This window comes from Eleutherodactylus coqui, chromosome 5 (assembly GCF_035609145.1).
Source record: "Eleutherodactylus coqui strain aEleCoq1 chromosome 5, aEleCoq1.hap1, whole genome shotgun sequence".
NCBI lineage: Eukaryota > Metazoa > Chordata > Amphibia > Anura > Eleutherodactylidae > Eleutherodactylus > Eleutherodactylus coqui.
In genome coordinates this window covers 176,435,226-176,459,072 of record NC_089841.1, presented here as the reverse complement: position 1 = coordinate 176,459,072, position 23,847 = coordinate 176,435,226, and the positions used below count along the sequence as shown (strand labels likewise).

General features: G+C 44.6%; 1 protein-coding gene across 5 annotated transcripts in view; it reads left to right on the top strand.

Annotated features, from left to right (window-relative positions):
* Positions 1-460: 460 nt before the first annotated feature.
* The window catches only part of NF2 (NF2, moesin-ezrin-radixin like (MERLIN) tumor suppressor), a 93,841-nt gene continuing 70,454 nt past the window's right edge, over positions 461-23,847 (top strand). For 2 of the 5 annotated variants that reach the window (XM_066603793.1, XM_066603797.1), the window contains exons 1-11: positions 482-522; positions 3,244-3,320; positions 6,718-7,027; positions 8,882-9,007; positions 9,088-9,210; positions 9,321-9,404; positions 12,071-12,139; positions 14,849-14,931; positions 15,033-15,108; positions 18,345-18,479; positions 22,340-22,414. In XM_066603793.1, the coding sequence (XP_066459890.1) occupies positions 6,914-7,027; positions 8,882-9,007; positions 9,088-9,210; positions 9,321-9,404; positions 12,071-12,139; positions 14,849-14,931; positions 15,033-15,108; positions 18,345-18,479; positions 22,340-22,414 (885 nt within the window). In that variant the 5' untranslated portion in view covers positions 482-522; positions 3,244-3,320; positions 6,718-6,913. Of the gene's footprint in view, positions 546-3,243; positions 3,321-6,717; positions 7,028-8,881; positions 9,008-9,087; positions 9,211-9,320; positions 9,405-12,070; positions 12,140-14,848; positions 14,932-15,032; positions 15,109-18,344; positions 18,480-22,339; positions 22,415-23,847 lie in introns of all 5 variants that reach the window. The other 3 variants (XM_066603794.1, XM_066603795.1, XM_066603796.1) reach the window with 3 other exon arrangements.

The window sequence follows — 23,847 nt, the reverse complement described above, 5'->3', positions numbered from 1 at the left end:
CATACAGTAGTGTCGGCACTGAGTAGTGTCAGTACACAGTAGTATCGGCACACAGTAGTATCTGTACACGCAGGAGTATCGGCACACACAGTAGTATCTGTACACAGAGCAGTATTGGCACACAGTAGTATCAGAACATACAGTAGTATCGCCACACACAGTAGTATCTGTACACAGAGCAGTATTGGCAAACAGTAGTATCGACACCAAGTAGTGTCAGCACACAGTAGTATCTGTACACACGGTAGTATCTGTACACAGAGCAGTATTGGCACACAGTAGTATCATCACCGAGTAGTGTCGGCACACAATAGTATCTGCACACAGTAGTATCAGCACCACAGCGCATCATCTCCCGTGACCAATCACAGGCATTCTCCCATCAGACCAGACGGGCTAGCTGAGAGCCCTGCTGCTATTGGTGTGTATTGCTGAGCGCTCATTGGCCGGTAGTGGGTGATGGGCGTGGCTCCGTGCAGCAGGGAAGTGCTCTGTGATGGTTGTAGATCTCCGCAGCTTCCGGTAAGCCCCGTTACGGACGGAATGTAAGTGATGTGTGCGCGGGGAGCGGCGGCTGTGGCTCCGGTGACCCGGGAGTTGTCTGCAGCGGTGCAGTAGTGCTGGTGTGCGGAGAGCCGGCCGGGTCACTGCAGGCTGCCGCTCCTCGCTGGGGTGCAGGGCACGTTGTCACTGCGGGCAGGAAGGGGCTCTGGTCCCAGCAAGCCCGCTGTGTGCTGGTGGGGGGGATAAGTAGTAATGGTCACCTGGGGGAGGTTTGTGGTCAATAGTCATCCGGAGGGGCAGGCACCTAGTGCAGGGGGCTTCCTCGTGTTGGGTTGGTGGGCTGACAATCCTCTGCTCAGAGGGGTTCCCAGGCATTTACCATCGATAACCTATCCTCAGAATAGGTCATCAGTAGTTGGTCAGCAGGGATCTGTGATGTGGGATCCCTCGATCAGATGATCCCCGTCCTGCTGTCAGTGTGTTGGGGCTGGGCACCATCTCTGGGATCAGATGTGGGTGTGTAGTAGGGGGCATCGCTGGCATTGATGTCGGTCGGAGTGAAGCCTTCTATTACCCTGCCAGCTCTGCCCCCCATGATGACGACTGGCCCTGCCGTACTGACCGGAGGATCAGCTGATCGCCGATCAGTAGATCCTCGCTGACCGACTATTGATTAACTATTTGGAGGACAGAGCGTCAAGAGGAAATCCCTGCAAACTGCTTAATGGGGAGAATCTTCGTATCTGCCTTCTGGGATCGGGTTTAAAAAAAAGAAAAAAGTTAAAAACTGTTGTCTGAAGCAATCGGATCGCGTATTTTAATGGATCTGTTAAGAAAAAAGTTCCATTTGTATCAGTTGTTCATGGCCCATGTGTTCTCTATAGCTGTAGTTACAGACGCGCAGTGTGTTTACACGGATGAGATTCTGGAGCACAACTTGCATGGGGCTGCATGTGGACACCCCGTCATCCTGCCGTCCGGTGTGCTGGACGCCGCGTGTTTACATGGACTCTCACCAGAATAGGCGCAGTGCATATACCCAATCCAATAAATGGGCTTTATTTCTATTCGACTTTCAGATTAACCCTTTGCAATCCAATTTTGGATTCAGGGTTTCCTAGGGGGCTTTCTCTTTCTGCCATTATACAATGGCGCCATCTGCTGGCTAGAGCCAGTACTGTGGTATGGGACATGCTGGAGAGGCACCCAACAACAGAGCGGCCAATAATCATACAGTAAGAATACCCTGCCGGACGTCTTCCGACATCGGAAGCTGTACAGCCTTCAATCAGAATGTCTTCAGACGTCAGACAGTGGATTGGAAGGGGTTAAAATAGGTAGGAAGAATCATTCGTGTGTATACCCTTTAACCCCTTAAGAACCACGCACAGTAAATTTAGGGCGCTTGGTTGTGGGCTTTAATCTTGGCTGATAATAAAAAAAATATGGCACAGGATTAAAGCTGCAGTGTAGCCGGAGAAGGTCAGGTCTTTGGCTGTTAGTCACAGCGGAGGAGAAGGCAGAAGCCATGTCGCCCAACCACATCCCTAAAAAGTGTCTGGTCTTTAAGGGGTTAAACGGAGCAAACAAAATAGTTTGTGTCAGCCTCCCATTGAATGCAATGTACAAAAAAAACCTGGAAAGTTCTATATTGTTTGTAATTTTTTTTTTTTGAGGAATAAAAAATTCTAAGGCCGGTTCACATGGGGCGGAAATTCCATCAGCAATCTTAGGCCCAAGACTAACCAGCAAAGGGGACGAGATGTGCAAAAATCACATCCACCTGCTGCGGAGAAGCAGCTGCACTGAAACTGGCATGCCACGCGGAATTCAAAGCCGCGGGATGTCAATTGTATCGCCGTTTCGTCGTCGGCGGCCTCTGTTCTCTGTGGGGAGAGATGGCTGCAGTGAAATACAGGTGGCGAAGCCGCTTCAAAACTTGTGGAAATCTCACGGTCCCGCTGCGGCCATTCTGCAAGATTTACGCCCTGTGTGACCGCAGCCTAACGCTTCATTTTTTTTTTTGGTTAGTTAAACATGGAAACTAGAGATGAGCCAGCACCCAAATGCTCAGGTCCGCGTTATTCAAGTCGAGTTTTTTGTAAAATTCGAGAGCGCTACTTGAGTAACGAACCCCATTGGCTACAATGGGAGACTCAAGCGTTTTTGTATGTGGGACGCCGGGTGCCAAGCTCTTTTTTTTTTTTCTTTTTTTCCTTGGTTCCTGTGTCCCTCTCCTCGTTTTTTTTACATGTTCTGCTCCTAGGCTAATTTCACACAGGCAAGGTCAATACCGGCTATGAAACTCACCTTGATATCACGCTTGCCAGCATGCAATGTCCCCACGGATGCAAGGCGCTTGTGTGTTACAAACGCCGCGCATCACTTGAGGGAGTGTTTTCAATGGGAAACCTTTGCCGGCCCTATTGAAGACAACGGGCGATGAGTTTTGAGGGAATGCCCATAGATAGGACAAGCAGCGATTTTATGTTTTTACCCCCTTGATGTTCTGTTCTGCGCCTGTATCAGCTCCAACGTTCTCACGGACGAAATGCGTGCAGCTCGATCTCATGCATGATTTTCATGGCTCTCTGAGACGGAGCCTCCGATGCGGATGTGAATTCAGCCTAAGGGTGCTTTTACACGCAACGATAAGCGTCCGCCCAAGCGAATGAGCAAATGATGTAACGGTTCGCTCAGGCAGCTTGAACAAAGATAAAGTGTTTATTTTTTTTACAGGACCGTTCAGCTCGCGTTTAAACGGAGCGATTAGCGAACGAGGCAGCAATGATTTTCACGCTTGCATGAAATGAATGGTAAGGGAATGAATTATCGTTTGATCGTTGGCCGTGTTTACACTGAATGATTATTGTTGAAATACGAATGATTCAGCCTCTTTTTTTTTTTTTTAATGATCATTCTGTATAAAAGCGGATTAACCTGTGCTGTGACTGGTGGGCGGCCGTGTTTTTGGCCTGGGGTGAGAATGGCGCTACCCTGTGCAGGAGGGCAATGGTACTCTGTTTAATGATCGGTGACCATGGTAGTGGCCTGCTTTGTGGCTGGTGGGTCATAGTGGAGGGCGGCATCGGCTGTATGTAACCTTTTTTTTATGATTAGTGCTTAGTCAGAAAAGTAATTTAAAAGGACTTAAAATGTGATGCTGCGCAATTTATTAGATACAATGCGTCTGCTTTCTTTTACCGAGGGAAGCGGCGCCCCAGATGTAAACAAATGTTACCTCCTTGTCTATAACATGATGTACTCAAATGATTGAAAATGCAATTGCATTGCTAAATATGCCCAATTACATCAGAGAAGTGCAGATAATCGCGTGGTCACAACCCTCTGATGGCGGTATCGCTGCTCTCCGTGTGCTAATTTCATAATAAGCATTCTTTTTGTATAATGTGCATTCTCCTAGTAATGCACGCTGCTCATGTAATGGGGAAGAGGAATGAAGCGCAGATTCTGTGTTCCAGGGTCCCATCAACTGTACAGGATGATCCACTGGAAAACAATAATTGGCGCTGCACGGTATATGGGATCAGAGGAGACGGAGCATCATTATATAAGCACAATGTATTGCCGGAAGAACATTATGTTCTGCATTATGGATGTTGTTTTTATGTAACTTTTCAGAATACCTACTGTGTGTACACTGGTATAACACTGTTTCGGCCCATTATATGGCTTGTACCCTATATTCATCACCAGTTTTCCCCTTTGCTGGCCGCACCTGTATCTCTCAGTTCTCTCTGAGGAGAGTGGGGCTGTTCTGCTATCTTCTATACACTGCACTGAGAAGACTGCAAATTCTGCTCCCTGTCTAGTGCGCACATAAGTAACATCATCATGTAGGACACTACAGAAGTACAGAGCAGTGGAGATGTGATTTCAGTAGCAATAACAGTAAATAATCACTTGTACACGGGGCAATTGTTGGGTAAAAAAAAAAGTGCCTGACAGTTGTCCCAGCAATAATTGCTCCTGCGCTGTCACACAGGACCGAGGATCGCTCCGTGAATGGAGCTTGAGCCTCGATTCACAGTATACAGGCAGTCATTCGTAGATGAATGACTGCCTGTTTACACGGGCCGATCGGCCATTGATTTTTATGCCCGCAGAAACTGAATGATGACCGATAAACAAACTAATTCTCATTTGTCCAGTCACTGGTGACGCTTACATTGAACGATGATTCTTCAGATTACCATGAGCCAGCGAAAGCGTTCCATGTAACCGTGCTTTTGGCGACTATAAAGGCCGCTCTCACACATGCATTCACAAAACGCTGCACGAAACAGCGGCATTTTACCACCGTTTCGCATGACGTTTTCAAACGCATTTGGCAGCATTTTTTAACGCCACCCGTCACTGTGATGGGTGATGAGGTGCTTTAAAAAGCACTAAAACACGTAAAAATCGCGTCTGGGCTTTCACCTAGGAGCAATAATCGCTCACTGAATGGGGAGATCTCTTCTGGCCGCCTCCATTCACAGTAAACAGGTATTTTCATGCACAATACACTTAAAAATAGAACATGCTGCGTACTTTTTGCGCAAGCAAAATACGCTCATGTGAACGAACCCATTGAAATCATTAAGTTCTATTCACCGCCTATTGCACGCAGGTTTTGCACACGTAATACGCAGCGCATATGCGTTTATATCTGATATAAAACTGCTAAAACTTTCTACCAATTCGTTATTCACTAAGGCCTTCTTAAAACAAAGGTGCTCACATCCTCGCTACCGTATCATATCCACACTTTAAGGACATTAATGCTTATTTTGGGATAGTGGATGGAGACTTGCAGATTGTTGCTTTCTACTCCCGGTGGCCAAATGCTCCCTTTTTCAATCAGTTTGGCATATATCAAGTGGTGATATGCCAGTGTGGCTGTGCTGGCAAAGCGATACAGCTGGCCTCGCTGGCATGAGGATGTGATGGGTCGTCCTCTTAAAACACGTTTGTCACATGCTCAAATATAACACATATCTATCCAGCAAAGAAATGAATCCCAGAAGGAGGAATTTCCCTGTGTGGGTATGTGATGGAAATGAGCGTGTGAACAGCGGTGCGATGAATGAAATGTCCCCAAGATTAATTTGGAGGCTGATGAAATATTGAAGCAAATCCCGCAGTAAATTGACCAAAGTGTAGAGCGCAGGAAGATTCAGGAAGTGTGACGGGAAATGTCTTGTACTGTTTGTAGTGATGAGTTAGTATGAGAAAATGATTAATCCTGATACCTGGGTGCTGCAGCAGCTTGCCCGGCCGCGTGGGTGCTGCAGCAGCAGCTGTCTGTAGTCTTCTGTCAGCGCTTACTGGTGAAGGAGTTTAAAAACCCCGCCTCCAGGAAGCGTTGGTTCTGATTGGTTTTCGAGCGCCTCGGCTCAGCCAATCACTGCAGCACTTGAAGAACCAATCGCAGCCATTCAATGCGAGGGCTGTGGTTAGTTCATCGAGCAATGCAGTGATTGGCTGAACCGCAGCGCGCGAGAACCAATCAGAACCAGCACTTCCTGGAGGCGGGGTTTTTGAACACCTGACCAGAAAGCGTTGGGGGGAAAACTACAAACAAGTGTCCCAGGGACCTCTGAGTAGACAGTACTTGTAAGGTGATGTATGGTGTCTTTTATTTAAAAAAAAAATCTATATAGGGTAGATATCTAGATATTTTAGCGCTCAAACAATAGTTGCATCACACCTCACAAAAAAACGCGTTTTCATGCGATGCAACAGAGAGCAAAGGCCCCAGAGGGAAAATGGGCTACAAAACATTGCAAATCGCGGCTGTGTAGAGCATGTCGCTATTATGTTTTCTCGCAATGTAACAGCCTACAAAACATGGCTAATGTGAAGGAACCCATTGGAAAACATGGGCTTCACATAAATGTCATTTTTAGCGCTGTCGTATCTCGAGAGAATCACGCGATTTTGTCGCCCGTGTGACCGCCGTAACCGCAAGGCCTTGTGCCGTGGCAACATCACCGCCACTTTCCTGCTTAATTGCGGTCAATCTGCGGAATATGTTGGCGCTATATAAATACAGATTATTCTTAATAATAAACTGGTGCTCTCAAATATGACTATTGATGTATCAGGGGAACGAAGTGGACCCTTCTATTGTATGGCTTTAACTAGATCCTATACAAAGAATTGCTTCCCAATTAGATTCATTTATCACCCCGTTTTTATTTTTTCCAGACTATCGGGACTGAATTCTCCTGCTCCGATGCCATGATTCACAGAGCCCGCTGACATGGAGAAAACACAGATTTTCATCCCTTCCTACAACGATAGGAAACATGGATGAAGAAAGTTGTTGTTTTTTAAGATAACTGAAAAGACCTCTTGTTGGATTGTTTCTATAGTAGATAAGAACTTGGGAAGGAACTTTAAGATGGCTGGGGCTATTGCATCTAGGATGAGCTTCAGCTCTCTGAAGCGGAAACAGCCTAAAACCTTCATAGTCCGAATCGTGACAATGGACGCAGAAATGGAATTCAATTGTGAGGTAATGGCGCCATGCTTGGTCATTAATCGCATCGTGTTACAGTTAAAGGAGTATACCCATCTGTGTGCCACAGCCACTGGTGGCTGGGATGGTGCAAACAGCCAAACTGCCTGTTATATGCGGTTTCCTGTAATTACCATTGAATTGAATGGGAGTTGCAGTATATTATTTGTCTGCAGACATTCTATTAAGCCATGAAATGGGGTTTATTTATTAATAAAATAAAAAAAGCTAAAAAGTTTATAGCAAAAAAACTTTTCCCATTTTCAAAATAGCAAAAAAAAAAGTAGGAGAGCGATCGCTGGCTGGGTTGGTGAGCGATCGCTGGCTGGGTTGGTGAGCGATCGCTGGCTGGGTTGGTGAGCGATCGCTGGCTGGGTTGGTGAGCGATCGCTGGCTGGGTTGGAGATCGCAAGCCACATTTGGTGCATTTGCAATGAAGCAAGGTGGGCATCTGCACATTTGTCGTGGGAGGAGGCTTGTGGTGATGTACCCAACCTACAGGATATCAGTCAAGTCAGGAGCGGCATCAGTCTTCTTGACTTCTCTGGAGAATGACTCTACCCTCGTGACTCCTTAAAGTTACTTGAAGCATTCAAAGTTCCTTTCCTGCATGATGCTAATCCTACAAGAAAGTAGAACCTTATCGTTGAGAAGCTGTTACCATTGTGGTGATGCGATGGAGGGGTCTAATTAATCATGGCTGGTTCCTTTTAAGGGGCTGCACCGTTAGCACTAGTGTTACTCGTTGACAACTGTCGCATGACTAGGAGCAACACTTTGCTTCATTGCAGGTAACGATGACCTGTAGAGAATCCTTGTGCTGCATGATATACGTAGTTTGAATGTGTGACTGCAACCATGGCGTTTTTCAAAAAAAGTTGCATATTACATCCAGGGAGCCAATAGAAATGTTCCAACTCTGGCTTGGAAATAAATCTATTAATTGTATAGTAAGTGCGATATTATCATTTTACTATATTAAATTTATAATTGTTATGGATGAGCTATATATTTATGTAAGTACCGTATATACTCGAGTATTAGCCGACCCGAGTATAAGCCGAGTCAATAGGTTTTACCCCCAAAAACTGGTCAAACATATTGACTCGCGTATAAGCCAAGCTATACTCGAGTATATACTAGGTAAAAAAACCCGCGATACTCACCTCCCAGCCGGCGTCTGTGTACCCAGCACAATGGTCTCCCCAACGGTGCGGCAAACTGCTTGAAAATTCTCCCCGCTGTCATCTCCCTGATCAGCTTTGAATTCCCCGCCGTCAGCGCTGTGTAAGTAAGTGCTGTGATTGGATCGAGCGCCAACCAATCACAGCCATTCGGTGATGTCATTCACTGAATGGCTGTGAATGATCGAGCGCCAGCTGTGATTGGCTGGCGCTCGATCCAATCACAGCGCTGACGGCGGGGGAATTCAAAGCCGAGCAGGGAGATGACAGCAGGGAGAATTTTCAGGCAGCTTGCCGCACCGCCGGGAAGACCATCGTGCTGGGAACACAGACGCCGGCTGGGAGGGGAGTATTGCGTTTTGTTTTTGTTTTTTGGTCTTTTTTACCTCACTTGAGTATAAGCTGAGGGGGGATTTTTCACATAAATCCACATAAGCAGCTCCATCCTATATCGCTGCAAGCACCATGCGTCATATGAACAATCCTTCTCCAGTGCCGACCCCTGTCTGCGGAGACAAGGGTTTTTGGAATGATATTATGACTATGGTAAAAGTAGTTGGGGGTCAGGGAGCTACCCATCAGATTTTATGTGTTATTTTATGGTGATATTCCTTAGCAAACGAATTGTCAGCAGTAATTCTCTGCATGTATTTATGTCCCCCCTCAGGTAAAGTGGAAGGGGAAAGACCTTTTTGACCTGGTATGTCGTACCTTAGGGCTTCGTGAAAACTGGTTCTTTGGGCTTCAGTACACTGTTAAGGACACCATAGCATGGCTGAAAATGGATAAAAAGGTAAGGTGAAAATACCAAAGTTTTATACAGTAATCATTTAATGTCCTTGCCTAATTTCAGTTCCCTTTTATGTCCTTAAGGTACTGGACCATGATGTCCCTAAAGAAGAGCCTGTCACCTTCCAGTTTTTAGCCAAGTTTTACCCAGAAAATGTTGAGGAAGAGCTGGTCCAGGATATTACTCAGCACCTCTTCTTCCTGCAGGTGCGCCTTTCACTGTTGGGACATTTTCATTGTTCTAGTTTTTGTATGTTTTATTTTTTTCTGTATGTTTATAGTTCTCGGCCATTTATTCTCCTATGTGCTTTGAATAGGTTAAAAAGCAGATCCTGGAAGAGAAAATCTACTGCCCACCTGAGGCCTCCGTGCTGCTGGCATCATATGCTGTTCAAGCAAAGGTGAGTCCTCTTCAGCTGCATTATTGCGCTTGCACATTCTCTTTAGGCTTCATTCACATGGGCGCTGTCCGCGCGCAAAAGGGGTGCGCAAAGAACGTGCTTCTATAAGAACCAAGGGGTTCCTATAGAAGCGTTCACATGGACGGTTGTTAGACGCACGGAATCCACGCATCTAACAAAGAGAGGACATCTGAGAACAAACTTGCATGTCAGCTCTGAGGTGCGCACAATAATAGGACCTGTCCTATCTTTGCTGCTTACTCTCCATATACTCCTATGGGAGCTGGAAAGCACGCAGCACACATCTTTGATTGTGTGAAGGGCTATTTCAAAGTAGTTAGCATTAGCCCTTTCACGCTAGCTTTAGAGCAGTGTAGCCGCAAGCTATGCACTTGGCTACACTGCGCGTGGTCATCGCACGTGTGAATGAAGCCTTAAGGAGTTCTCCTGCAGAATTTATTCATCACCTATCCACAGGATGTATGATTACTGGAGGTTTCTCTGCTGGGATTCCCAGAACGGTGCAACTCAAGGACCCCTATTGAATGAAATTGTGGTGTGTTTGTGTGATCACTGCTTTATTCACTTCTATGAGACAGAGAGATGGCCAAGCGCATTGCTTGGCTATATCTGTAGACCATGAATGGGGCGGTGGTCACACACGCACACCTCCACTAATAATAATTTTCAGGATTACGTGTTCTCTCTACCCATTATCCTGGGAAGTCCCAGTTGTTGGCCGCCCAGGGATCATACATTTATTACCTAACCTATGGCTAGGCGATAAATGTGTTTGAGAACTTCTTTTTAGGCCCCTTTCACACAAGCATATTATAGGCATATGTATGTGACTACAATCCGGGCTGCTGTCCCGGCCTAACTGGAGGTCTACTCATCCGAACCCGGAGCATCATGGATCCGATAATGCTCTGAGGTTGGATGAGTAGACATACTCTTGACGCCGGACACTTGTCTGTATTACGTGTATATAAATGTGCGCAGAATGTATAAAATTAACCTTAGAGAAAATATTTTTACTAATTTGCATTGCTTTTCTATAGCTATGTATCCATTTGAAGTGCAACGCAACATTGAAGCTACATATCTCATTCTCTTCTAAGAAATGGCTTTTATATAACAATCCTCTAATATACGTTTATTATCAGCTGTTTTTAGTAACTAAGCTATCTGCTATCTTCCTGATGCTGCTTCTCTCTTGCCAACATCGAATTCTAATTTTTGGGTTGCGTTCAGAATTATTTCGATATCTGAATCTCCACCAGGAAATATAAAATTAGTTTTTTTTTTCTGTAATTTGTACTTTGAAGCAAATTAGTTTAAAAGATGAGTTTGTGCCTAAATGAGTCTAAATACTTGAAGCTGTACTGAGGGCTCAGTCCATCGAAGGTCAGTACAGTGTGTCATGTTACTGAAATGTAGCGCATAGGCTTATTTCTTGTGTCAGATATGTCTTCCAATTTGCTGTGCTGCTCAAACTTTTCTCAGTTGAGACCCCTGCCACTTGAGTTGTTCAGTTGACTGTTACTGAAGAAACAACTTTCCATAGATATTAGGTTTTAGTCTGGATCTTAAATGGACGCTGCAGTCATAGTTCTATAGGAAGAGGAAAGTGCGGCACCAACCGGATAAAATCTGTATCTTTCTGGCTTTATTGTGGGCATTTTAATTAAGAAAGTTGATTTGTTTCTGGTTTGTGCTGGAACCTTCTTGGATGTATCACTTATGCCAGTGTTCAGTTCATGCACCCCATTATTGGATGTGAACCTGTATTAACCCTTTGCAATCCAATTTTGGATTCAGGATTTCCTAGGGGGCTCTTTCTTTCTGCCATTATACAATGGCGCCATCTGTTGGCTAGAACCAGTACTGCGATATGTGACATGCTGGAGAGGCCCCCCGACAACAGAGCGGCTAGTAATATACAGTAAGGGCTTCCACACACTTGAGTTTGCGTTTTTTGTTAACGCGATTGTCAGTGGGACTTTCTAATGTTAAAAACGCAACGCAATGCACCAAAAACGCAAGTTGTGTTGCGTTTTTAACATTAGAAAGTCCCATGGACAATCGCGTTAACAAAAAACGCAAACGCAAGTGTGTGGGAGCCCTAAGAATCTCTTCCGGACAATCAGTTGTTAAACAGCCTGCTGTAAGTGTGTACAAAGCTGGAAGCTCACAGCTCTGTTCACATGGCAGTGGCCAGGGTTGGTAATGCAGGCACAGCTCTCATTGCATTAAATTCCTATAACCCTTTAAATAAATCAGTTCGGGTAAGTAGAGGTGGTTGTTATAAAATTATGCAGCCTACCAGAATAGGGTAACTGTAAGGGTCTTGTATTCATTATCTTTACATAAAAAAGTATCTGATTTTTGTACAAACGGCTTTTTGCACAAAAATTTGACTGTTTTTAGCTTTCTACATCAGCCCTGACACTTAAAAAAAAAAAAAAATTTGCAGTACTTGGGAGGGGCATGGTGATCCTGGACCAACAGATCTATACATAATTTATGCCAGAAGCTGGCTAGAATTCTATCAGGCCTGCGCCTCTTCATGTATTAGGCACACTGTGTCTCAGGGAAAATCTTAGTAAATTTCTTGGTAAATTCTTTCTCAAACTTTTCCCCATTCTTCTCATTTTTCTCTTTAGTATGGTGATTATGATGCGTCTGTACACAAACGTGGATTCTTGGCAGAGGAGGAGCTACTCCCAAAAAGGGTGAGCTACAAGTATTTTTGAATATTGCGGTTTGCTTAAAGTGACAACAAAGAATTTAAGTTGGTCCTGTGCTAGAGAGTTTGAGCAGTCAAAAAAAGCTAATTTCACCATTTTCTGTTAATCATCACTCCTTTCATGATGCGAATGAGCTTGGTTGATGGCCGATATGTCGAAGAATTATTCTGCCGCGTTGGATAAATAGTTCCTGCTGAACAACAGATCTCCGTCCATCAGTGGAGGCCAGACTAGACCACAGATCACAGTGGAGAGTGATTGATCATCTCAACTCTTAACTGAAGGCATTGTTGTCTGAGTCGACCGCCTTCACAGACCAATCATGAACAGCAAGTTGTTCATGGCTGTATGAAATTCCTAATATATGGCAAAAGTTATGATGAATTTGCATTGCGTTTGCAGTGTTCATCTAACTTATATGTTAAATATCGCCATAGGCTCCCATCCATAGGATGGAGACCATAAGGGTGTCAATTTTGCCTCCATCAGGCTGGAATAAGTTGGTGTGGCTCTTTTCTTTTTTAACAGTATGGAATAGTGTAGTCTGCTGCATTACTCCATCCAGATAAGCCCCATAAAAAGTATGGCCTACGTTATTTGCTGTTTTTATGTTTCCTCTTTTGTTCTTTAAATGGCAGTCTATGGGCAATGTATGCTACTGTGTGGGCATACAATTCCACACTTTTGGATATACACTGAATGATCACTTGATTACGAACATCCTACTCAATAATGGTTTGGTTCACCTTTTTGGGCAATCGCTGTTTTCAGATGTCGGGGAACAGATTCCACGTTGTGGCGAATATACACTGTACTTAACTCAACCCATGCCCACTGCAGTTGGTGCACGTTATAGGGATTAGTGGGAGCAAATCTCACAGCCCTGTCCAGCATATCCCAAACACGTTTAATGGGGTTACAGTCCAGTGAGTTTGGGGACAAGTCAGTGTGAAGAATTTACTGTGTTCCTCCATCCCCTCTCTAGTGATCCAAGTTTGATGACACGGAGCGTTGTCTTGTTGAAGGAGGGCAATGTGGTAGGGAAATACTTGCTGAAGATAAGGGTCCAGATGGTCAGCTAACAGGTCCCTGAACATTTCCCTTTCAAGGATTGTGGTATGATGACCAATGGTCTTAGGCCATGCCAGGAAAACGCTCCCCGGACTATGCCACAGCCACCACCGTCCCATTGCACTATAAATGGTACACCCATGGGATATGACTTTTTGCTGATTACATAAGATACAGACTTAGCTATCCACATGGTTCAGTAGGAAACCAGACTTGTCACTCCAGACAACCTCCTGCCATGTGTCCAAGATCCATTGACATCTTTCTTGTTTGCATGCGAGGCGTTGTTGGCGATGACGTGGGGTCATCCGGGGAATCCTTGTTGCTCTTAGTCTATTGACCCTCAGTCAATGCAAGGTATGCTGCATGGTCATTGTGGAAACTTGTCTAACTTCTCCACTGTAGTACTGCTGGGTCACTTGTTCCACTGTGGCACGTCATTGCTGAGATACCAGATGTGCTACCAGAGTCTGGCCTTTTGGATCAACCACATTTGACCTGCCGCTGGTCAGAGTCACTCAAGTCACCACTTTTATCCACACCTGCCAAATGTTGCCTACTGCTGCAGAGAGGAGAAGTCAGAACATAATCTGAGAGCAGATCATGGCACGGCCATCATGTGGTACCGTGTTACAGATCATAGGATGTCACACGCCAACTATTTCTAATGCAGTGCTCGTTCAGTGTAAATGTCAAGAAATAATCACAAGGTATACCTGCAACAGACCCTTAGTCTCTGTACACATGACCATATTGTATCCCTATGAAGGAACCGTATGTTTTATTGTAATGATTGATTTATATAAAATAAATTAGTCCCAATGCTGGGAGAGGCTTTTTTAATCTTACATGACAGGATCTGACCCTGTTCTTGGCTCTAAATGCATGTTTCCTGCATGGAGCAGCAATGCGATGGGCTGTATCCGCCCAGTGTACGCCCACAAGCTATTGATTGGCTGCCTGCAGGAAGCGTTGGGAGTAAGTTTGAGTGGCTGCACTTCAAGAGGCTGACGCCACAAGCGCCGTTGGCACTGCAGATGGGGCATGTCGGGCGGCCTTTACAGGCCGGCGTGAAGAAGGTAAGCATACTTACCAACCCTGCCGGAGGAAGGCATTTTTCTGGATGCATTATACGCCGGCGAGCAAGAGCAGAGCTGTTGCCCAAGATTATGGTAGGCTGCCGGGGACGGGTCACCTTGGGTGCAGGGTTAGGGTTAGTTTAATTGTTAGGCTTACATTATTAGGTGTAAACAGCTAATAATGTAAGCCTAACACTTAAACTAACCCTAACCCTCCATCCAAGGCAAACCTCAGTCCCCACGTTGCTAGGACCTTGCTCCAGGCAGCTGATCAGTAGCATGTGGGCGTACACTGGGTGGATACAGCCTATCACTAGGTCTTCACCCATACTTGTGGTGGAGACAAGGTACAACAGTAGCCAGCAATGCTATTGTGTGCATGTGCCTTGGGCTGCATTCACACACTGCATTTTTTGCATAGTTTCTGAACCACATCAATAAATACCATGTGTGAATGCAGCCTCAGACTAAAGTGCAGACTAAACCTATGACCATAGAGTACATGGAGGGAAATCGCCTGTAATTGATTATTTCTATTAATCAGGTAATAAACCTATACCAGATGACTCCAGAAATGTGGGAGGAGAGGATCACTGCATGGTATGCAGAACACCGTGGGCGCACGAGGTAAGCTGGTAACCCCTGTAGCTGTCTGTGGTTGGTTTTAGAATGGTTGGTTGGAGTTTCCCTGAAAATGAAATTGAGCCTGTGCAATAATTTTTTTCCAGAGATGAAGCTGAAATGGAATACCTGAAAATAGCACAAGACACCGAGATGTATGGCGTCAATTATTTTCTCATACGGGTGAGAAACGGATATCTTGTGCCTTTATAATTAGCTCTGACTTGGTCTTGTTGTTCTTTTTGCAAGTATGTATTCTTTTCGGTAATGCAGGCTCGCACTGTAGGAGGAGGTTTTGCAAATCTGACTTTACTCTTGAGCCAGGGTGAAGAGCTGTTGCAAAAAACTGCTCCTGCTTTAACCCCTTAGTGACGGAGCTTTTTTGTTTTTTTTCCATTGTCGTTTTTTTCCTCATCCCTTTTGAAAAATCGTATCTCCTTTACGAATTCATTGATCTAGTTGTATGAGGGCTTGTTTTTTGCAGGACGAGTTGTATTTTTTAATAGTACTATTTACTGTACCGTATAATGTGCTGCAAAACGTTTTAGATATTCTAAGTGGAGAGAAATGGAAAAAAAACGACATTCGCCATCTTTCGGTTCACCCTGTTTCTACGGTACACAACCTGCAATAAAAATGACACGATAACTTTATTCGATTGGTCACGATTACTGTGATACCAAACTTGTATATTTTTTTTGGGGGGGGGGGGGGGTTTGGTGTACTACTTGTTTTTTTTTTTTTTTTAAAGATATTTAAATTTTTTTTTTTTTCGGTCTCCATTTTCTGCGCACAATAACTTTTTTATTTTTTCATCTACATAGTTATGTGAGGGCTCATTTTATGCAGTACGTCCTGTCGTTTCCGTTGGTACAATTTTTGAATAGATATGACTTTTTGATCGCTTTTTATTACATTTTTTTTCTTTGAGACAGGGTGACCAAAAAAAAGTGCATTTCTGGCTGTTTTTTTTTTTTTTTTTGGACAACGTTCACCGTGCAGGGTAAATAATGTGTTACTTTGATAGATCGGACTTTTACGGACGCAGCGATACTAAATACGTATTTTTGTTTTATTATTTAGATTCTTTTATTGTAAAGATGGGAAAAGGGTTTTTTTTTTTTTGTTTTTTTTTTGTACTTTTATTACTTTTTTCTCCTTTCTAAATAATTAGTAAAACTTCTTGTTTTTATGTTTACATTTTCTTTTAGTCCCCAGTTGGGACAACAACTTGCAATGCTTTGATCCCTCCTGCAGTATGATGTAATGCCATAGCATTACATTATACTGCTTTCTGACAGGCAGCCTATCAAGCCACTCCACGGAGATGGCTTAATAGACATACTGCCAAGACAGCCCTGGAGACTTTCAGAAGACCCCGTCTGCCATGACACCCGCATGGCTTCCTCGATCTCACCGCGGTGGGGCTGTACGGGACCACCGAACATCAATTGGGGGATTTAAATGCTGCTGTCAGAACTGACAGCTGTATCTAAAGGGTTAATAGCCTCGATCGGCCGCCGCGGCGTGTCGGGGCTGTTGCTCACTGATGTCAGCTGTAAAAAAACAAAACAGCTGACACCTGTGATGTATGGAGGGAAATAGCAGCGCGATCTCCCTCCATACACGTCCTGCAATGTCAGGACGTAAAAAACACTATGAAGCCGTCACTAAGGGGTTAATAGACTTGAGATGACCACGTATTACATGGGCAAATTTATAATGTAACATTTACAAGGGAAATGAATGACTACATGAAGCATTCCCTGGTGATAACAGCTGATCATTGTGGATGAAAGAAACCATACCAGTGGCAAGCAGATGCTCCATTGAACAGAAGGGACTTGTTCAGACGGAACGATATCCGTTTATGTTTATAATTTAATATAAAGCTTTATTATTGTATCTTGATCTAAACTTAGGTTGTGCATGAAATGATCCCAGTTTGCATCTGTCCAGGGGCTGAAAACATACAGCGACCTACTATATACCCAGGCAGCGCTCTGCACGCTGGATACGTGAGCAGCAGCGCCAAGCTCTCTCCTGCTCTGAAGGTTTAGTATAGGGGAAGGTACATGGGTCAGACAGATGTCGGGGGTATTTAAGTCACAGAATATTGTCGAAAACACAAAGCACCTGGGTTAGGACAGATATGGAGAATCCGGGTAGAAAAACTCTTGGCTTTGCACTGGCTTAACATCGTATTCTCTTTGCCATGTATGACATCTATGTAAAATGTGTCCATGTAATAGGAGTCGTCCTGACAGGATTGATGGGTTGCAATTGGGATATACAGTGTGTGATATATTAATTCATGTTCTAATTGTACTGTTGTATCTAGAACGGGTTCCTTCCCTGCCCATCATGCTTCTGTGCAGAAGACTGTATAGGGATGGAAAGTAGGACAGAATCGAGACTAAACCACAGGGGTTAATATGTGGACGGTGACCTATTTTGGTCTCCACTACACATTAGTTTCTTTCCCTGTTAGTCTTTTAAACTGGATAGACAACCAAGAAGGATATTTCTTTCTTCAGTTAAAAAAATAAAATAAAATACTGACCAAGACTTAAAGGGGTTGTCTCACGCCGAAACAGGGTTTTTTTTTTTTCAATAGGCCCCCCGTTCGGCGCGAGACAAACCCAATGCATGTGTTAAAAAAAAAAAAACAACGTTTAGTACTTACCCGAATCCCCGCGCTGCGGCGACTTCTTCCTTACCTTACTAAGATGGCCGCCGAGATCTTCACCCACGATGCACCGCGGGTCTTCTCCCATGGTGCACCGTGGGCTCTGTGCGGTCCATTGCCGATTCCAGCCTCCTGATTGGCTGGAATCGGCACACGTGACGGGGCGGAGCTACGAGGAGCAGCTCTCCGGCACGAGCGGCCCCATTCACCGCACAGAAGACCGCACAGCGCAAGCGCGTCTAAAATCGCCAGAAGACGGCGATTTTAGACGGATCCATGGCGACGGGGACGCTAGCAACGGAACAGGTAAGTGAATAACTTCTGTATGGCTCATAATTAATGCACAATGTATATTACAAAGTGCACTAATATGGCCATACAGAAGTGCTGAACCCCACTTGATTTCATGAGACAACCCCTTTAAGCTATCTGAAATGGAGACAAAAGAGATCTCCGGTTCACATATTGACCCCTGTGCTTTTTTTTTGCATTAAAACTGATAGCAGGAACAGAAGCAGTGCTGGATTCTGCAGCGTAATGTGATAGAAGCCTTAGCCAAACATCTTTTAATGTGTAGATTAAACTGTTCTAAGAGATCTGAATATATTTCCCTGTCTATGTCGTCCATGTATAGTTTTTTTTTTATTAATTTTTTATTGATTTTTTTTTTTCTCCACATGTTCCAATCACTCTACGTTTTCCTTCCATATCCTGTCCTGTAAAATCCAAGAACAAGAAAGGCACTGAGCTGTTGCTGGGAGTTGATGCCTTAGGGCTCCATATTTACGACCCTGAAAACAGATTGACCCCTAAAACCTCCTTCCCTTGGAATGAAATTCGGAACATCTCTTACAGTGATAAGGAGGTAACTCTGCACTGCGTGTTTTTTTTCTTGTTTTAGGATAATCTGATTGGCTATAAGTATATTGTTTCAGTCTTTGCATTAGGTGTCTACTTTATATGGTCATCTGTATGTTTGGAATAGAACATAAAATATACTCAGGGCTCTTATCCCCTTGCACAAGTGGGGGAGAGCCATTATGCAAGGAGTCAAAACGTTTACTTCTCTCCACAGCTGAAAATAAATGGGCCTTTGTCCCTACAACTATATTTGAAGTCATGTCAGATACAGGGTTATTAGAAATGATCTTCCCAATTGGAAACCCTCATAACTCACATTTAATTTAATTTTGTGTGGAAGATTCTGCACAAACGTTTCTTTGAAGTTATCCCTACTGATTACAGTTGTTACCGGCCATGAAACCGGACGACAAAGTGCGATGGCGTTCTTTCTGCGAGCGTATGCAAACTAATGGAAAGCGATGGTTTCATTGGATGTTTAGTGATGAAGCCGCCTTCTGCCTTTCGAGCAGTTAACAAACATAATGTCATTATCTGGTGGAGGGCAGACACGCATGTCTACATGGAGCGTATGTGCGACTCTCCCCAAGGTGCATGCGTTTTGCGCTCTAACCTGTAGGAAGTATACAGCCCCTTCTTTTTCCATGAGCAAACAATGCCGGGGATTTTGTACCTATGTATACTACAGATCTAGCTTTCCTCGCAGCTGGAACAGGAAGTCCCAGGTTCTCACAGTCAGAAGGGAGCTCAAGAGGCAGCTACCAAACAGATAGAGCGGCTGTGCAGTCGTGACAGTAGTGAACTTCTTCCTTGGCCTCCACATTCCCCGTACCTTACACCTTGTTTGTTTTCTCTGGGGGAGTCTTAACCCCTTGAGTGGCACGCCCGGAAAATTTTCGGGGACGAGCTCCACTGCTCATAGCAACATAGCCCGGAAGATTTCCGGGCTATGTATCACTATGGGAGCTGCAGAGCACAATGCCACAAGCTGTGGCATGGTGCTCTGCCTGCACAGACCCACACAGAGCAGTGCAGGACTTTGAAAAACCAGCAGAAGATATTGCCGATATGTCGGCAACCTCCTGCACTGGTTTGTTTACAGGTTGCCATAGAGACCATCAGCTTGTCAGAAGCAAGCTGATGGTCTCTGTGGCAGGGAGAGCTTGGTGCTTGGCTGTCAGAGGACAGCTAGGTACTAGCTCTTACAGCAGCGATCAGAGAAAACCTCCGATCTCTGCTGTGTTAACCCTTTACATGCTGCAGTCTATGTGACTGCAGCATGTAAAGGGTTGTCACTGCAGCATGTAAAGGGCTGTCACCATCGGACCCCCGGAATGTGATCAGGGGTCCTGATGGGTCCCTGTGGAAGTCCCCTAAAGGGTCAAAAAAAAAATTTAAAAAAAATAATAAAAAAAAAAAAGTTAAAAAATTATTAAAAAAATAAAAAAACACTTGTCTCCCTTTACTTTGTAAAAAATCAAAAATACAATCACACATGTGGTATCCGTGTGCGTCGTAATGACCCAGAGAAGGAAGTTAATACATTATTTAACCCCTTAATGACATGGCCCCTTTTTTTCTTTTTTCCCCATTTCTTTTTTTCCTCCCCCCTGTTTAAAAAATCACAACTTGTCCCGCAAAAAACAAGCCCTTATATGGCTGTGTCAATGGAAAAATGAAAAAGTTATGGCTCTTGAGACGCAACTGCAAAATTAGTTGAAATTCAATGATTAGACAATTTTAAAAAACCTGCCCTGGTGGGCACGACAGGGTGGTAGGAAACCCGCCACTCAAGGGGTTAAAGATGGTCTACATGCCGCCCTTACCACCCATCATGCATGATCTGCGAGTACACATCACAGAAGCCATTGCATCAGTCAGTCATAATATGCTACAATGTGTATGGCAGGAATTTGACTACAGCCTGGATGTGTGTTGTTGTGCAACAAAATCTTTTGAGTTTCCATTTCCATGTGATACACTGTAAATGGAGGTCCCAATAACACTATGTAATTGAGGTGTATGTCACATTATTATGTAATCTGTTTACTAGACCTTGTATTGAAATACAAAAATATTATTCATTGTGTATATGATTATTTAAAAGTTATAGAGTAACTTTTTTACTTAGATTGATTCTTTGGAGAAGAAGCTGCAAATAATACTCTTGCCTGGAGGGAAGGTTACCGTATATACTCGAGTATAAACTGAGTTTAAAAAATAAAAACATAATACTCCCCTCCCAGCCGGTGTCTGTGTTCCCGGTGGTGCGGCAAGCTGTTTGAGACTTCTCCCCGCTGTCATCTCCCCGACTCTGTTTTGAATTCCCCCGCCATCAGCGCTGTGTAACTAAGCGCTGTGAGTGGATCAAGTGCCAGCCAATCGCAGCCGGCGCGCGATCATTTACAGCCATTCAGTGAATGACCTGACTGAATGGCTGTGATTGGTTTGTCGAGCGCTGGCTGTGATTGGCTGGCGCTCGATCCAATCACAGCTCTTAGTTACACAGCACTGACGACTGGGGAATTCAAAACCGAGCCAGGGATAAGACAGCAGGGAGAAGTCTCAAGCAGCTTGCCGCACCGCCGGGGAGAACATCGTGCCAGGACAGCATTGCACCGGGGAAAGAGACTCCAGCTGGGAGGTGAGTATTGCGTTTTGTTTTTTTTTAACCTAGTATATACTCGAATATAGCTAGGCTTATACTCAGGTCAATAGGTTTTACCAGTTTTTCTGGTAAAACGTATTGACTCGGCTTATACTCGGGTCGGCTAGGACTTAGGTATATACTAGAGATGAGCGAGTGTACTCGGAAAAGCACTACTCGCTCGAGTAATGTGCTTTATCCGAGTATCGCTGTGCTCGGGTCTGAAGATTCGGGTGCCGCTGTGGCTGACAGGTGAGTCGCAGGGAAAGAGCGGACAGGAGAGAGGGAGAGAAAGATCTCCCCTCCGTTCCTCCCCGCTCTCCCCTGCAGCTCCCCGCTCCGTGCCGGCACCCGAATCTTCAGGGACGAGCACAGCGATACTCGGATAAAGCAAATTACTCGAGCGAGTAGTGCTTTTCCGAGTACGCTCGCTCATCTCTAGTATATACGGTATTCCCCACCTTATTCCCACTGTTTCAGAGTTCACTGGTGCTCTCCTTCAACTTGAATGTACATTTAGGCTCCAATCTATACAGAGTTTTATTTCCCGTACACAAAATATCTGCAGCTTGGGAGTTAAATGTGCAGCTATGCTGAAGGGCATCCTGTATAGAGGGATTCATAGAAGTATTACTTTGTGTGTGATGATCACCTTTGCCTACAGCCAAAGTGCCAATTTCCGCTTTAGGCCGAATGCACACAACCGGGTCGGATTCTGCATGCCTGTATGCAGTGTCTACATCTGTATATGTGGATGTGCCGGCCAGCACATGCGCAGTATAGATGACGACACGGATTCCGCGGCCCACCCGCAGCTGTCACTGCGGATGGGCCGCCGATCGGATGGCTTTCATGGACTTCAGTGGAAGATGTCCATGCAGGATCTGGCCCAGAATAAAGCATGCTGCAATTTTTAATTAATTTTTTCCCCCTCGCGAGTGGAAAATCGCTATTGATTTCCACTCGTGGGCATGGTAACCCGCGATTACATTGCATGTCTATGGCCAGTATTTGCTGCGGAATCTGAAGGCGAACGCCCCCTCCAGATTCTTCAATGTGAATCCGGCTGTGTGCATTGGGCCCTATTCTTTAACTGTAAAATCTGGTGTGGTGCAGTTGACCTAGGGGAAGATATATGTATATAGACAGCTTGTCAGTTGAAATGCAGCTATCCACGTAGAACTGTTATATATTCATATATTTATTTTTTATTTCAGTTTACTATCAAACCACTTGATAAGAAGATTGATGTCTTTAAATTTAACTCCTCGAAGCTGCGAGTAAACAAGCTGGTGAGTTATGTAATGTGTTAATTGTCACAGACATCGGGGCTCACGGGGTGTGACACCAGGCAGGACTACGAGCTGACTTTCACTCCTGCACTCATTGCCAGATGAAACTTAAATCGCACCCCAACATGGTCCTGCATGTCCCAAATACAGTCGCTGCTACCACTGACTGATTTTTCTATGAGGCCAGTCAGCCACTTGGATTCTACTCTTACTGGATACAGGCCTCCCTGCCTCTCCGTTAGTCAAGATTACCACACGTCTTGGGTCTATGGAGTCTGGAGAGCAGCAAGGTCTTAACTAATAGGTTTAACGCTTTATTACAAAAAATATTTTAAAAAGAGGCTAACCTACAAAGGAAGGCTGAGTACTTGCAGGATTACACACTTTTTCAATCAGGATTCAGATTTTGGTCATATTTTCCTGTAGGAAGCTTCCTCGGAAAAACCATCATGTTTTAGTGCATAAACTTAGTAATCTATGCATAGCAAACATGGGTGTCATATCTTGAGAGCTCCCAGTGTCCTATGATCCCACTTTTGGACCATAAGAAGTGAGTGGATTCCCCGAGCACAACCATATTACTGACGTTAGCCAGAAAATGCATGGGAAATGTTACGTTATAATATTATAATGTCTCTTGAACTGTAAACGCCTACATGCCCACTACTGAGATAGGAGTCAGGCAGGCTTCTCCCAAGCTATGGCAATGGCATGGGTCACTTGAAGATTCTTTTCAGGATCCTAATGGATTGTTTACCTCAAAACTGCAGAACTGGTTTTAGACAATGAGCAGCATTCCACTCATTAGGCATCTCTTGTGGCCACTGGTAGCCTTATTAGTGAGGGACAGGAAGACCACAGAAATGCTAATGGCATGTCCTGGACAGTCCCATTCAAAACTTCAGTAAGCGACCAACAAATACTAATCAACTTGGCTGGACAGGGTATGTTAATTTAATGAAAACATTGCTGCTCACCTTCCCTTCATCCCACGGCATCTGAATTTTCCCAGTCTCACGGATTTTTTGCCTGGCGGCATTACATACAGGAATACGCAGGAGAAGAAGCTGGCTTCACGTGAACCAGTACTTTGCCTTTACTAAATTGTGCCACAGTGCAGCAGACTAGACAGAACACGTTTCAACTGACAAAAGGAGTCTTGATCACCTCTGACAAGTAAGGCTGCCTGTCCATGGGCGTTTGTTCATTGCGTTACCCACGGCGATAATGCGGCCATGGGTAACGCATGGGGCACGCTTTCCATAGTGTCGCTATGGAAAGCGCAACCGCGGCCTCCACGAGCAGAGAATCATAGCAATTCTCTGCTCGCAGGATCTAAATCGCGGCATGGTGCGATTCTCCGCGGTGAACCTATCTATCACTGGCGATATTCTGCAACGACCGTGGACAAGTATTCGTAACCTTTTCTATAC